The sequence below is a fragment of the Chiloscyllium punctatum genome, chromosome 9 (genome assembly GCF_047496795.1).
Source record: "Chiloscyllium punctatum isolate Juve2018m chromosome 9, sChiPun1.3, whole genome shotgun sequence".
Lineage (NCBI taxonomy): Eukaryota > Metazoa > Chordata > Chondrichthyes > Orectolobiformes > Hemiscylliidae > Chiloscyllium > Chiloscyllium punctatum.
In genome coordinates, this window is record NC_092747.1 from 22,341,086 (window position 1) to 22,357,408 (window position 16,323).

Genomic DNA, 16,323 nt, shown 5'->3' on the forward strand with positions numbered 1-16,323 from the left:
ATAAGAATAAAAGCAAGTGGATAATCTGTAAGACACCATCTGTGGCAAAGCAGCTATTGATTCGTATCCCGTGGACCAGTTTGAACAATCACCTCCTCCATGGCCAAAGCACAGTTGCAGCAGTGTGCACCGTCTATATGCTGCACTGCAGCAACCTACCAAGTCTTCTTCAGCACCTTCCAAATCCACAACCTCTACCATCTGTGGAAACAAGATTAGCAGGTACACGGCGACACCAACCAACAAGTTGCCCTCTGGGTTGTTCACCATCCTGACTTGGAACTACAGCAATTTTTTTTTTATTAACCAGTACCTATGGGACCCAGGAGTGTACTGGTTGATCAAAATTGCAGTTGTAAAATTCAGTGCAAAAACACACAGTAAGTAATAGAAATGTAATACGGAGGTATACACATCACTGTTAAACTTTATTTACAGCGTTAAATCATTTAAATAATCATGGAACTTTGCCTTAAATAAAACTTAGCATTAATGCAGCTTCTCAGTTACACCCTCAACCAATTACTCAGACATTGCGGAAATTGCAATAATGCAGTAAACTAATATTTGAGATTTTTATTTTTTGCTGTCTATCGAGGGAGGTGCCAGATTAAACAAAGTTTGCTGTCTGTCGTTCTTCCTTCACTGTCACTGGATGAAAATGCTGGAGCCGTTCAGTCTGTGGCACGTTGGTCATGTCAGGAGACTAGCAATCCAATGTCTCCAGGCCAATTTTCCAGACACATGACTTCAAATCTCACCATGGCTCATGGTAAAACTTAAATTCAGGATGGAGGTTTGCTCGCTGAGCTGGAAGGTTTGTTTTCAGATGTTTCGTCACCATACTAGGTAGCACCTTCAAAGGCTTCATTTGGAAGCTCCCTGAAGATGTTACCTAGTATGGTGATGAAACGTCTGAAAACGAACCTTCTCGCTCAGCGAGTAAACCTACATCCAGAATCTCAACCTGAGCTACAAATCTTCTCAAAACTTGCTAGCTTAAATTCAGTTTAAAGAAAATTGCAATAAAGAGCTGACCTAACTGACACCATATATATACACTGTCGATTATGGTAAAAACAGATCTGATTCATTACTATGCTTTTGGAAAGGAAATCTTTACTGGTCTGGCCTACCAGTGACTCCAGGCCACAGCAATGATTCTAAACTGCCTTCTGGGCAATAAGGGATAGGCAGTAAATGCTGGCCTAACCAGTGATATTCACATATCATGGGTGAATAAAATATACTGTGTCCCCTCAAGGCACTGACAGTATCCCAACATCAGGCGGACCTCAGTAAGACTATTCCTCATACCGTTCTCAGATGTGAATAGGGATGGCAACAAATATATACTTTATAAACCCCCATATCCCACAAACCAAAAGAAACATGCAAACCATCAAATATTTAAATACACAAATCTGTCCAATTGTGGGTTTCGTGGCTCTAGATACTATTAAACTGGAGAGGATTCAGAAAAAGATTTACCAGGATGTTACCAAAAATGGAGGGTTTGAGATATAAAAATAAACTGGAAAAGATTGGGACTTTTTTCACTGTAGTTTAGAGGTTGAGGGGTGACCTTATAGAGGTTTATAAAATCATGAGGGGCATATATAAGGTGAATGACAAGGGTTTTTTTCCTATGGTGGAGGAGTTCAAAACTAGGGGGCACTAAAGGTAAGAGGAAAAAGATTTAAAAAGGACATGAGGGGCAACATTTTTACACAGTGGTTCATGTGTGGAATGAACTGCCAGAGGATGTGGTGAATGCAAGTACATTCACAACATTTAAAAGACATTTGGATAAGTTTACGAATAGGAAAGGTTTGAAGAGATATGGGCCAAGTGCAGGCAGGTGGGACTAGTTTAGTTTGAGAACATGGTTGATGTGGACTGGTTGGACTGAAGAGTCTTTTAATTCTATGACTTTTCTGGTTGCAATTAATTGCCTATTGCAATGTATGCTAAGTATGATGAGATTTCAGCTGAAACCATTGTAACAAAGCTGAATCCCTTTTCTATTGGAAGCCTGTCAGCTATTTGAACTCTGTGTTCAGACAATATGAAAACTAGTGTCAAGTTTGGCCATCAGATAATATACACAATTGATAAGTATAATGATTTCCTGAACAGGAAATATTTTACTATGCAAATATTTTGTAATAGTAGCAATTGTATTTGCATTCAGTTATACCCCTCAACAAAATATAAGAGCAAATTGTTGCCAAATTTTATAGTAGAATGTAACCTGGTTTATAGCATAATTGGCCATATAAATGCGGGAACATTGCAGCTGCCTTCCCAGAATAATTAGGGTCAATAGTTTTTGCATAGATAGATAAGTTGATTTTTATAACAATTCTCTTTTAGTTTTTTTCTAACATTAATTCTGAGTATGGGTTGGCCATGAATTTGCAAAAATATTTTAGCCTCAACAGAGGTTGACCAAGCAGAGGTTGTGAGCGACTGTATGTGTGCGTGCAACTCTAGACAAAGGATATTATTTACACAACTTCAGATTGATTTGTAACTGGCAAACCTCCCTCCACTGTTTATATGTAATGGTTACAATCTAACTTAGATGGGTGAAGTGAGCACTTCCTTTGTGGAGAAAATGTAGCAATATCTTTTGACAATTTGATTGCGTGTAACACTCAGAAGAACTTTCCCAAGCGAAGGAAGGTGTTTTACTTTTTATTGTTTATATATGGGATGTGAGCATTGCTGGCAGCCAGCATTTATTACCCTTTAGAAATTGGTGGGGATCCTCCTTCTTAAACTGCTACCGTCCACTTGGTTTAAGTAGGCCCTCAATGCCAGTAGGGAGACTTTCCAGGAGTAGTGATATAATCCCAAGTCAGGATGATGATTGGCTTGGAGGGGAACTTTCAGGTGGCAATATTCCTATACACCTGTTAGCCTTGTCCTTCTGGATGGTAGTGGTAGTGGGTTTGAATGACACTATCTAGGTTACAACTTGGTGTTAGTATTGGTATTGATGAGGCCACACCTGGAATACCATATGCAGTTGTGGGTCCCTTTTTTTAAGAAAGGGTATACCGACATTGGAGGTAGTTCAAAAGACATTCACTAGACAGATTCCTGGAATGAAGGTGGTTGACTTAACAAGGACGCAACATAGCAGCAGCCGATAAGTGTTACGGATAACTTAAAGTGACTTAAAGTCAGCAAAGCGATGGCGTATTGACTATTAATCCATGCAGGTTGAGTCAGTAATGAGGAAGGCAAATGTAACAATCGCATTTGTTTTGAGGGAACTTGAATATAAAAGGTATGATGTACTTCTGAGGCTCAGTAAGGCTCTGATCAGTCCACATTTGGAGTATTGTGCACAGTTTTGGACCCCATATCTCAGGAGCAATGTACTGGGCCTGGACTGTGTTCCGAGGAAGTTCACGAGAATGATCCCAGGAAGGAAAAGCTTAACATATGAGGAACATTTGAAGACTCTGGGTTTATACTCAATGGAGTTTAGAAGGATGAAGGGTGATCGAATTGAAACATCGAGGATATTGAATGGCCTGGACAGAGCAGATGTTGAGAAGGTGTTTCCATTGGTAGGAGAGACCAGGACCCGAGGACATAGCCTTAGAGTAAAGGAAAGACCTTTTAGAATGGAGATAAGAGGAAACGTCTTCAGCCAGAGAAGTGAATCCATGGAATTCCTTGCCACAGAAGGCTCTAGAGGCCAGGTTATTGAGTGTATTTAAAACCGGGATAGAGGATCAAAGGGATCAAAGGTTATGGGGAGGAAGCGGGAGGACAGGGTTGAGAAACCTATCAGAAGAAAGTGAGGACTGCAGATGCTGGAGATCAGAGTCGAGAATGTGGTGCTGGAAAAGCACAGCAGGAATTCTTGATGACGGGCTTTTGCCTGAAATGTCGATTTGCCTGCTCCTCGGTTGCTGTCTGACCTGCTGTGCTTTTCCAAAAGCACACTCTCGACTTGAGAAACCTGTCAGCCATTATTGAAAATGGCAGAGCACACTTGACAGGCTGAATAGCCTAATTTCTGCTCCTATGTCTTATGGTCTTATCGTGTTTTTTAGGAAAGGAAATCTGCCATCCTTATCCAGTCAACTTCCTTTGACTTTAGAACCACAGCAATGTGGTTTACTTTTAGCTGCCATCTGGGCAATTATAGATGGGCAGTAAATGCTGTCCTAGCTAGTGACGCCCATATCCCATAGATGACTAAACCAAAAATTGTATATAATATGATTGTCTGTGTGGAGTTTGCACATTTTCCCTGTGTCTGCATGGGTTTCCTCCCGGTGCTCCAGTTTCCTCCCACAGTCACAAAGATGTACAGGCCAGGAGAATTGGCCATGCTAAATTGCCCATAGTGTTCGGTGCATTAGTCAGAGGGAGGTGGGTCTCTTCAGAGGGTAGGTGTGGACTTGTTGAGCTGAAGGGCCTCTTTGCACACTGAAGGGAATCTAATCTAATCATGACTCAAAGCTTGTGTGGGACTAAGCAATATCTAATTGGCATTTTCTCTTATTGCAGAGTATACAAAAATGGAAAGAGAGCTGGACTTTCTAAAGACAACCTCTTACTTCGGGGATGCACTGTCAGAAATACTGAAGAGGTTGTGGGGATCGTAATCTATGCAGGTACATTTCTTTGTCTTTGTACATGGTATATTTTTAGGTATATCTCATTTCAGTCCCTGCCACAGTTAAAGTATGTCATTTCCGGCAAATGTACCTGCAAAGTACCCTGAGCCTGAGAGATGTATCTCCAGTGCAGGAGTCAATGTAAAATCTTTCTGTTTCTTGAGCAGCATCACACAATTGGGCTTAATTTTTGAGGCTCAGGTTGGCACACTGGAGGACTTGGGTAGTTGGGGAAGTAAGTAGTCAGATCCAGAGGATTGTTGGAATTGCTGGTGCTGTGGAGTTAAATTGGGGAAAATGCTAATTGTGTCATGGAGTGTTTTGGGGAGAATGGATGGTTGGGTGAGGTGAGGGGATAGGTAAGTGGGATGGAGGTTTGGGTTGTGTTGTTAAATCACTGAATTGCACCAGAGATTAAACAATGGACTAATTCTAAGGTATATTCAGGGAAAGTAACATGTATCGAGCCTAATTTTCTAATCAGCATAAGAAACCAGCAGAAGGTTCTGGTCAGTGCAAGAAGTAGTTTAAATTTCCTAAGCAATTACATGTGCTCATCAGTTTCCCTCAGCATTCAGACAGGCTCCAGCAGCTTAAATTCAAAACATCACCTTCCTGACAAAAGAAGATTCCACCCATTATCCTTTCATCCCTTTATTTTCCTGTGTTTCTTTCTGTCTCTTCCTTTTTTCCTTCTTTTACTTTGAGTGTTTCACTCCCTTGCTGTTTCCCCCCGTTGCTTGATGGCATATACTTTGGAAAGATTGCTGCAATTTGTTGGTATTGAACAGCCTCACGGTAATGATTGTACTTGGCCTGTGTGTGTTCCAGTTTCTATTTTCAGAGATCTATGAATCAACTGTGTTTAAGCTTATTGCAGCATCTTGCTCAACAATCATGGCTTTGTTCAGCACTTGCTGCTTTCAAACACTAGGCTTGTTGCTTGTAAAATTATTTGGCTTTAAACTTGCGTTTATTCTGAAGTCAGGCTTCACAAACCGAAGGGCCATCATTGCTTTTTTTGGAATTGCTTGCTGAGTAAGTTATAATGTGCAGTCTAATCCAATTTTTCTTGTAGAGGTCTGATCAATAAAGCAGGTAATTCACCATCTATAGGTGGAAATAGCACCAAGCATTGGATTGATTCAATATGTCACCAGAAGCATTGGTTTGACTGTGATTTCTGACCAGAGTTAGCACTGCAGCAGGTAGTACTCTAACTGAGATGAAAAGAAAAAGTACTGGAGAAACTTAGCAGCATATATGGCAAAAGATACAGAGTTAAGTTTCGAATTGAAGAGTCATACTGGTTTCCAAGTGTTCCCTCTTTCTGTCTTCACTAATGATGCCAAACCTGCTGAATTTCCCCAGCATTCTCTGTGTTTGTTTCAGATTTCCAATATCTGTAAATATTTTGTTTTTATTGGAGCGCTGTAATTGAAGGTTGGAGTGAAGATTTGTTAAGTTAGACCAAATGATAGCTTTGGGAAAGAAAACAAGCCCCAATGAGGCATCCAGGGGTGTTGCACATTTAAAGAAAAAAATCTGAATTGCTGGACATTCAGAGTGACAACATGCAAAAGAGATTGCCTTTGAGTGTGTGAAACCATCGGAGGGGCCTGCAGGACAATGCCACCCATTTCTGTTTATCACATTATGGAATTTTATAGTCCAGAAGAAGACCATTTGACCCATCGTGTCCGTAAGTCGTATTAATAATAATTATACATCCTTGGTACCCTGCGTATTCTAACAAGTGTTAAAGAGCCCCGTTTCTCTCATCCGTTTGCCACAACCTGAATTTGGAAGAGCGAAGATCCACTGTGTTCACTCTGAGTATTGCTGCTTCCCTCTCTGCAAAATGGTGAAGGTTATTTTCTCATGAGCTGAGAGAACTGATTGACCAGTAAGGGCAATTATTCAAATATGAATGGACAAACCTTGGTTGTTTTTTTCATTTACACCCCTGCTCTCTTCGCAGGTTTTGCTCCACTGTTGGTGAGCATTGCTACCTGTGCCTGTTACAGGTGATCCAGCAGAATTCGAGCACCTTTGTGCAGCTGAGCTTTGTGTATTTGAATCCACAGTCAAGCCCCTGGAGGATTAGTTCTATAAAATCAGTACAATTTATATATTCACGAAGATTGTTAGCAAGGCCAGTGACATTGGATGCTATCTATGGCATTTGATCACATTTCTGCATGAGAGATTATTAGCAGAAGTGTGGCATGGTGCTGAGTGTTTAGCACTGCTGCCTCACAGCCCCAGGGACCTGGGTTCAATTCCATCCTCGTGCGACTGTCTTTGCAGAGTTTGCACATTTTTCCCTTTGTCTGCGTGGGTTTCCTCCAGGTGTTCTGATTTCCTACCACAATCCAAAGATGTGCAGGTTAGGTGAGTTGGCCATGCTAAATTGCCCATAGTGTTCAGGGATGTGTTAAGTTAGGTGCATTGGTCAGGGGTAGATATAGGATTATAGGGAGGGGAATGGGTCCGGAAGGGTTACTCCTCAGAGGGTCGTTGTGGACTTGTTGGGCCAAAGGGCCTGTTTCCAACATTGCTGGAATTCTTTGATTCTAAATGAAGGCACATGACATCCAATGTAGTTGTGGAGTTGGTTAGTATTTGGTCAATGTTGGGAGACTGTAGAGATGAAGTGCCCATTATGTCTCAGGTCTGTGATAAGTAGAATGCTTTCTGTTTAATGGTGTTTTGTGGCTTTGAGGTGACAGTTGATAAAGGAGAGCTTTTGCAAATTTGTTGTAACATTTGGAAATCGAGGCATACACCAGCAGATGCGGTCCTTAAATTGATCAAATAAAACATGGGCAAATGGACAAAAGCTGCTTTGGTCTTATTCTAACAATAGATTAATGCCTGGATAAAGAAACAGAGAGATGTATGTCCAGGTTTGCAGCTAGTGTCATTAAAAGGCACAGAAGCCTGTGGAGATGGCAGCAGTAACTTCCAAAAAGGGCACAGCCAACTGAGCAAAAGTATGGCAGGTGTAGTTCAATATGGAGCGACAAGAGGCTGTCCACTTAGAATTTAAGACATAAGTCAGAATATTTTCTTAATAGCAAGAACTAGGGGCAGGAGTAGACCTTTTGGCCCTTCAGTATAATCTTCTGTCTCATTGCCGTTTTCTCTCCATAACCCTTGATGCCTTAAAAATCTAAACAAAAAGCGAGCTCTTTCTTGAATATATTCAGTGACTTGAGTCGTACAAGTTGGAAACAGACCCTTCGGTCCAACTCATCCATCCCAACCAGACACCCCAATTTGACCTAATTCAATTTGCCAACATTTGGTCCATATTTCTTGGACTTGGCCTCCACAGCTTTCTGTCCTGGAGAATTCCATAAGTTCAGGACCCCTTCAGTGAAGAAATGCTTCCTTCATTATGGTCTATCCTATATCATGAAACTCTGGTTCTGGACTCCCCAACCAGGGGAAACATCTTTCCTGCATCTAGTTTATCCAGCCCTGTTAGAATCTATGCATTTCAATTAGACCGCCTCTCATTCATCTAAATTAGTGAATACAGGCCTAATCAAACCAATGTCTCCTCATAAGACAGTCCTGCCCTCCCTGGTATCAGGCGAAAGTGGGGACTGCACATGCTGGAGATCAGAGTCGAGGGTGTGGAGCTGGAAAAGCACAGCAGGTCAGGCAGCATCCGAGGAGCAGGCGAATCGACATTTCGGGCATAAGCCCTTCATCATGCCTGAAACATCAATTCACCTGTTCCTCGGATGCAGCCTGACCTGCTGTGCTTTTCCAGCACCTCCCTAGTATCAGCCTAGTGAACCTCCACTGCAGTCCATCTATGGCAAGTAAGTCCTTTCTTAGGTAGAGAGCCCAAACCTCCATACAATCCCCAGGCATAGTCCCACCAAGGCCCTGTATAACTGCAGTAAGGCATCTGTACTTCAGAACTCAAATCCTCTTGTTGTAACAATGTTGGAACAAAGGCATTGTGAGGTCTATGTGCACAAATTAGTATTGTACAGTTTGGAGGTAAAATGGCTGTTGGGTTGTCAGCCTTTGTCTCAGGAGAATGATGGTAAAGTGAAGATTCAGTGCTTTGATTAAAAGAATTGGTCAGGACCACATTTGGAGCCAAGGTCTGGTCATTGTGCCTTGGTTTTGGGATGGCTGGAGAGAGGTGACATTGAGGCCTTTTGAAGGGTATAGTGTACCTTCTGCCTGAAGGGTCGGGGATTTGAAAGCGTTAAGTTATAGGTCACCATTGACCAGAAATGTAACTAGGACCAGCCAAATAAATGTTGTGGCTTAAAGAGCAGGCCAAAGGTTCGGTGCGTTCTTCAAATTTACTCTTTGATGGGATAGGGGTGTTGCTGGCAAGGTCAACATGAGTTGTCCATTTGTAATTGCCCGTAAACTGAGTGGCTTGCTGGGGCCATTTCCACGTATAGTTAAATCTGTTTGCTGTGGGTCTGGAGTTCCACAGCAAGTTTCAAAATAAATGGTTATGGTGGAGATAAAGGAGCAATTTCTTTTCTCTCAGAGTTCTTAGTGTTTAGATTCTCTTCTACAGTGAGCAGTGGGTCATTGAATATATTAAAAGACTGAGTTAGATAGATCTTTGATGGCAAGTAAGCCAAGGATTATGGGGGACAGATAGGAACGTGGTGTTAAGGCCACATCAGATTTGCCTGAAGCTTGATCCTATCTTTCTGGCATTTCTCTGTGAAACTGATACTAACAAATCCATTTGTGGGGGAAGCAAGCAGCTTAGTTACTGCTCAAAGGCCTGATCAGGTATGAATGATAGATCACCTTCCCTAAACAACATTGGTGAACCGATCAGTGATAGTGACTTGGTCATCATCACACCAGTGGGGGTGGTGGTCGGGGGGGGGGGGGTTAATTTCAGGATTATTAATTGAAATCACATTTCACCATCTCCCAGGCTGTTGAATTCTCAGTTCAATAACTTTACCACTGTGTCCTCCTGAACTCTATGAGCATTAACTGAGCTGCTATCTTCCCCCACAAGTGGATTTGTTAGTGCCAGTTTCACAGAAACGCCAGAAAGTTATGATCAAGCATCAGGCAAATCTGATGTGGTCTCAACTCCATGTTCCTATCTGACCCCCATAATCCTTGTCTTACTTGCCATCAAAGAAACATTGATGTTCATCAAGTTCTGATGTTTGGAAGTCCCCAGAGTTTTAGAGATACGATTTCACTGCAGTAAAGATGCGAGATTAAAAATTACATCCAGGGTGCCATAGAAAACTTTTAAAGATATATTAATATTAATTCCTTGTGCCAAAGAAAATTGGCACAGGCTGGGTAGATTTCTGTCAGATCAGTGGTGGTAGATATTTTGTAAATTCCATAAGGACTTGTATCTGTTGTGAATGATTGAAATAGATAGCTGATCTGACATTTGTGACTGAAATTTAAGTCCTGAGATCTAGATCGGAAAGTGTTCTGTTTCCATCATGATGGATATTTGAACAACTTTAGGTGCATACCATTGATACATTGTGACAGTCTTTCTGAAGCAGACTTGCTGATGGAGGTCTCATGCAGTAACTGTCTTAAATTTTTGATGAAGGTACATTCTATAGGGTTAATGAGAGTCTAAGGTTCATCCTGTATTACTGGGCCTTAACCATTTCTCTCCAATCCTTGTAGGACATGAGACTAAAGCTATGTTAAACAACAATGGACCACGTTACAAACGCAGCAAGCTGGAGAGACAAATGAATGTAGATGTCTTCTGGTGTGTGATCATTCTTTTTGTGATGTGCCTTTTCTCAGCTATTGGTAAGTTGCATCTGTTTAGATTAAGGTAGTCAAATGTCCTAAGAGCCTCTAGAGTGGAGTAAACAGACCCAATGGCTGAAACAGTGTCGAAATGTCACATATGCTAAGAAGTCTGTAAGCTCAATCACATTTGACTTTTGCAAAGGCTGCCACATTTAAAGATGACCAAGCAATGTAGCCTTTCCTAAACAAAGCTGTTGAAAGTTTTGCATATTTGTCTGACTTAAGAAGCAAAAAACCTATACACATTCTCAGCATAATTGCGTACAACCATTTAGTAAGCGCATGGGAAGGTGATGGCCTCATGGTATTATGGTGACACTGTTAATCCAGAAACTCAGCGAATGTACTGGTGACTTGGGTTTGAATCCTGCCATAGCAGATGGTAGAATTTGAATTCAATAAAAAAATGTCTAGAATTAAGAATCGCCTGATGACCATTTCTGATTGTTGGAAAAGTCCACCTGGTTCACTAATATCCTATCTGGTCTGGCCTTAAGGTAAGACCAAACCCACTGCACTGTCGTTGACTCTCAGCCCCCCTCAGAAATGGCCGAGCAAGCCACTCAGTTCAAGGGCAGTAGGGGAAAGCAATAAATGCTGGCCCAGCCAGTGATGCCCATGTCCCAGTGGAGAATTTTACAAAATTTTGTGTTCTGGACTGTCTGTCCTCAACTTCCCCTCCCCACCATCCCCATGCGACATTCCTCACTCCCTCCATCCATTTATAATGGTAACTCAGACCAAGCTCTTCCTGAAGATTTGGTGGATTTTGTTTTTCTTGTCACCACACTTCACAGAACTTTGAGAAGGTAAGTTTTCAACATCACCAAAATGGCTAGGATAGTGGAATTGTATACCCCATCGGAGTTATATTGTTTTAATTTTCACTGGGTACTTCCTGCAGTGAGTTGAGCTAAATAGTAAAAGGGTTCCTAATGGTCAGTGAAATAGTCATTAGTTTGTAAATGTGACAGTGACAAAAGAATGGAACATGAAGGAATCCTAGGAAATAGTGGCCACAAAATAAATGGGAAGCAGATAAGGTAAGAATTTGTAACTGGCACAGATAGATGAGGGAAGAATTTGTCACAATACTGTCGTCTCAAAAGGATACAGCAGAATGAACCAACTGAGGGAGTCAGTGGAAAGTCAAATAAATTTGGTAGAAGAAATTCCTTGAAAAGTTGCTGTTGCAACATTTCGGTATCCAGCACCTCCATTTAAATAAAACTAATTCCAGGCGGAATTACTCTTGGAAGTTGGTGGACTGTAGGAAATCTTTAAAAAGGAAATGGCGATCAGGAAATTGGAGGAAGTGAGGACTGCAGATGCTGGAGGTCAGAGTCAAGGGTGTGGTGCTGGAAAAGCACAGCCGATCAGGCAGCATCCGAGGAGCAGGAACCTCAATGTTTCGGGCAAGAGCCCTTCATCAGGAATTTGCCCTAAACTTAGCTTTTAAGATCATGTGAATATTTCACACTTGAAAATTGAAAATCCTTGCTGCATCCAGTGGTGGCATTGTGTATTTATAGGATGAACTGCAACAACTCTCACCAGTGTTTCTACAACAACACCTTCCAAACATGTGACTGCTCATGCCGAGAAGGACGTGGGCAACAGGTGCTCATGGGAACTTCACAAGCTCCCAGTTTAATTTCAAGCTACATGCCAACCTGTATTTCCAGGTTTTCTTCATTGCCAGCTCAAAACCCTGAAACAGCTGAACAAACGCCAGTGTAAGTGACGAGTGAATCCGCCATCACCTTCTCAAGGAGAATTAGAGCAAACACTGGCCTGGGTCGTGCAACTGCTCTGAGATTCCATGCACTCTGATCGGAGTCCCAACACGTTGACTGCTGGCTTCAGACGTCACTGCCACTCTCAGTCCTCAGGGGTCCATGCGCTGCAAAACATGATTACAGAGAGCTTTGATTACCACTGCCATCCATAACTTCAAACACGAATCATTTTTACAAGACCTTTGTAGAACAAATGTTAGTGACTTATTGGGATAAGCACTCTGAAATCACTCAGTAGAAAATGTACTGTTTTACCTTGGTTGGGTTGGCAGCATTCCCTAACATTGTCCTTGTTTGTATTACACAGGCCATGGACTCTGGGTTGCGCAGTATGATGATGAGCGGCCAGTATTTGATGTTCCCAGCAGTGATGGCAAAGCTTTATCTCCTGCTTTATCTGGATTATATTTGTTCTTCACAATGATAATTGTCCTACAGGTAACAGGGCTGATCGGTTTCATTTGCACAACTCTTCTCATAAAAAGTTATTCTCCATAATCATCCAGCAGCATTGTCCTGCGTTGAAGTCTTTTGTAGGAACTTCCCACATTTCCAAAGCTAGTAATGCCTGTCATGACTGAAGAAATAAACCTTTCAAGCCCAAAAAAGGTAATATAACATCCCCAGTGCCCTCCAGTGCAGCATTGGTAGTTATGTTTTCAGCTTTCTAGCTCCCTGAGCTCTGAAATTTCCCTCCCTGAAACCCACCCTTTCTACATTCTACTTTACGACTCTTTAAAACCAACATCTTTGAACAAGATTTCAGTCTTCCTTCTTTGCCTGATTTGGCGCCAAATTCTAACTGCTAATGGTCCTGTGATGCACTTTGGGAGTGTTGTTTTAACAGGACTTAATAAATACAAGTCTTTCTAATTTATATTCTTTGTTTTGTACTTGCCTTGTTGCTATAAAAATGTATTGCTCAAATTTAGAAACTTTCAATCCATCTGCACAGTTCTGTCAAACGCTTCGCGTGGGGAGGATTCCATAGACTGCTACCCCCATATTGAGTTCAGCAGCTAAAGACTTTAGTGAGACCTACAATGGTTTTATTGTAAATCGATAATATAACACGCACATCAGTTTCCATCTTTCCATTCTGGATTCTTTCCCTGCCCAGAATCTAGCATGCACTGGGGCAGAATCCAGCTCACTTTTTTTGTCACTCAACTTGTACAGACATGGAATGAGATGTGTTTGACACACACACACATGTAATCAGACCTTCTAGCCCAGAAGTAGGGTCACTAGATTCTAAGAACTCACCTTTATTTTTCCACCAAGGGAAAACCCAGTGCTTTGATTAATTTCCAAACAATTTCACCAAACTTACAAAACACCCATTTAATCAAATGATACTATAGTAAAGATAGGCAGCATGGTGGCTCAATGTTTAGCACTGCTGCCTCATAGCATCAGGGTCTCAGGTGAAATTCCATCCTCAGGTGACTATCTGTCACATTTGCACATTCTCCCCCTGTCTGCGTGGGTTTCCTCTGGATGCTCTGGTTTCCTTCCACAATCCAAAGATGTGCAGGTTAAGTAGTTTGGCCATGCTAAACTGCCCATAGTGTGCAAGTTAGATGGATTAGCCATGGGAAATGCAGGGTTGGGGGAATGGGTGTGGGTGGGATGCTCTTCAGAGGGTCGGTGTGGACTTAATGGGCTGGATGACCTGCTTTCAAGCTGAAGGGATTCAATACAAGCAGAAGATAATCCAGGTGATGTAAAAGATGTCACAGCAGTAAAAAGTGATGATCAGGGGAATAATACCTGATGTAGTGACCAATATTGATTCCTCACTCAGCATCATGAAAATAGATTACCCTGTTACTAGTCAAAGAACTGTTGTTTGGAACCTTGCTATGTATGAATTTCTGCTGGATTTCTTAAGCAGCAACAGCGACTGAATATCAAACGTATGTCTGTGGTTTTAATACACATTGAGTTGCTCTGAGATCAGGAAATGCTCCAAATAAGTGCAAGTTAACAATCTCCTTGAAGCTCATGTAGTAACATTACTGAGCTGGAAAAATGCTTTTCTGGAAATCAGATTACATTACATTATGGAAACAGGCCCTTCGGCCCAACAAGTCCACACCGACCCACCAAAGCGCAACCCCTAGACCCTATACCCCTAGATTTACCCCTTACCTAACACTACAGGCAATTTAGCATGGCCAATTCACCTAACCTGCACATCTTTGGACTGTGGGAGGAAACCGGAGCACCCGGAGAAAACCCACAGGGAAAATGTGCAAACTCCACACAGACAGTCGCGAGAGGCGGGAATTGAACCCGGGTCTCAGGCACTGTGAGGCAGCAGTGCTCACCGCTGTGCCACCGTGCCGCTGTATGGTTGCTGTTATTCTAACAGTGGAATTGTTCTGCTGTGATATTATAATTTTTTAACTCAATTATTTTATTGTAGGTGCTGATTCCAATCTCACTGTATGTATCCATTGAGATTATTAAAATTTGCCAAGTGTTTTTCATCCATCAAGATGTGGACCTGTATGATGAAGAGACTGATTCTCGTCTGCAATGCCGGGCACTAAACATCACAGAAGATCTGGGACAAATACAGTATATTTTCTCTGACAAAACTGGAACGCTCACTGAAAATAAAATGGTGTTCCGAAGATGTACAGTGGCAGGGGTTGAATACTCTCATGACGCTAATGGTAAGTCAGGTTTGCTGCTGGTACTAATTATAGCTTTAACAAGTCTGACTCCATGTGTGACCCTACTCCCTTGTTCAGCGCTATCAGATGTAAATCTGTGTTTGATCCCTAGTTTGTTCTGAATGTTTGAGCAGAGGACAAAGATGGGGTTATGTGCAGATATGTCCAGTGCCTAGGGGGAGCATACATTGCAGTCTCCTGCTGATGTAGCTGTATGGTGCTAGACCCCAGTGGAAAGTAAATCATTTTGTTTAACTTGCTATAATCAGTCGATTTTCTTTCCCGTTTGGTTAACTGTGTCATGACAATGCAGCCTCCATCTGAAAAGTTGTATCTGTAATGTCCGCTGTGTTGTAAAACCCGTTCACCAGCTCAATGAAATCACAAAGAGGAGGCTTTATGCTTTATCTGATCATTTATCCCCATCCGTCAGGGAAGGGAAGAGGTTATATTAACAGCCAGAAAAGCAGTGAAGTTGTGGAGTGCACCCGACAAAGAACCCTCCACAAGCCAGCCTATGTGTGAAATGGTGTGAAACGCACAATGATTGTTGCTAGGCTTCACTCTATTTTCTGAGTGAGCAGCATCAGAATTGTAAGCAATCTTAGAATATCGATTCTGACGCTGTGTAGTTTACAGAGAATACAGTTCATGATAGAGTTTATATAGATCCTTCTGTTTAAAACAATCCTTCTCCACAGTACTGTCGAGTGCCTTCTACTCTGTAAGATGTATCTATTATCCACAGGGCGAATGCATTTCTGAAAGTGTAGCGTATTAGATAGAACCACATATCTTGTCTAGATATTTCTTTTTTAATTTTGGGAGATCTGAGCTCTGCTCTTTTGAGTCAAAGATCAGACCGGAGCTATCTGGTGGTAGTGCCTCATTCAGATTGCACTTTGGTTACTGTGCTCACCATTGGTATAATCGGCAAAAGTGAGGACTGCAGATGTTGGAGATTAGAGTCGAGAGTATGATGCTGGAAAAGCACAACAGGCCAGGCAGCATCCGAAGAGCAGGAGAGTCGATGTTTCGGGCTAAAGCACTTCATCAGGAATGAGGTTTGTGAGGCGAGGGGGTAGAGAGATAAATGGGGGGGCGTGTGGTGCTGGGGGTGAAGGTAGCTGAGAGAGCGATAGATGGATGGAGGTGGGGGGTGATGGTGATAGGTCAGAGAGGAGAGTGGAATGGATAGGCAGGAGGATGGTCAGGTAGGACAGGTCATGAGGGCGTTGGAAGATTGGATCTAGGATAAGATGGGGGGAGGGGAAATGAGGAAACTGGTGAGATCCACATTGATGCCATGGGGTTGGAGGGTCCTGAGTTGAAAGATGAGGCGTTCTTCCTCCAGGCGTTGGGCGGTTACGGAGTGGTGATGGAGGAGGC

The 16,323-nt window shown here is 42.2% G+C and overlaps 1 protein-coding gene across 2 annotated transcripts in view; it reads left to right on the forward strand.

Annotated features, from left to right (window-relative positions):
* The window catches only part of atp10a (ATPase phospholipid transporting 10A), a 348,664-nt gene that overhangs the window by 261,555 nt on the left and 70,786 nt on the right, over positions 1-16,323 (forward strand). For both annotated transcript variants that reach the window (XM_072577000.1, XM_072577001.1), the window contains 4 exons: positions 4,537-4,643; positions 10,317-10,448; positions 12,558-12,688; positions 14,682-14,934. In XM_072577000.1, coding sequence (XP_072433101.1) covers positions 4,537-4,643; positions 10,317-10,448; positions 12,558-12,688; positions 14,682-14,934 — 623 coding nt within the window. The remainder of the gene's footprint in view (positions 1-4,536; positions 4,644-10,316; positions 10,449-12,557; positions 12,689-14,681; positions 14,935-16,323) is intronic.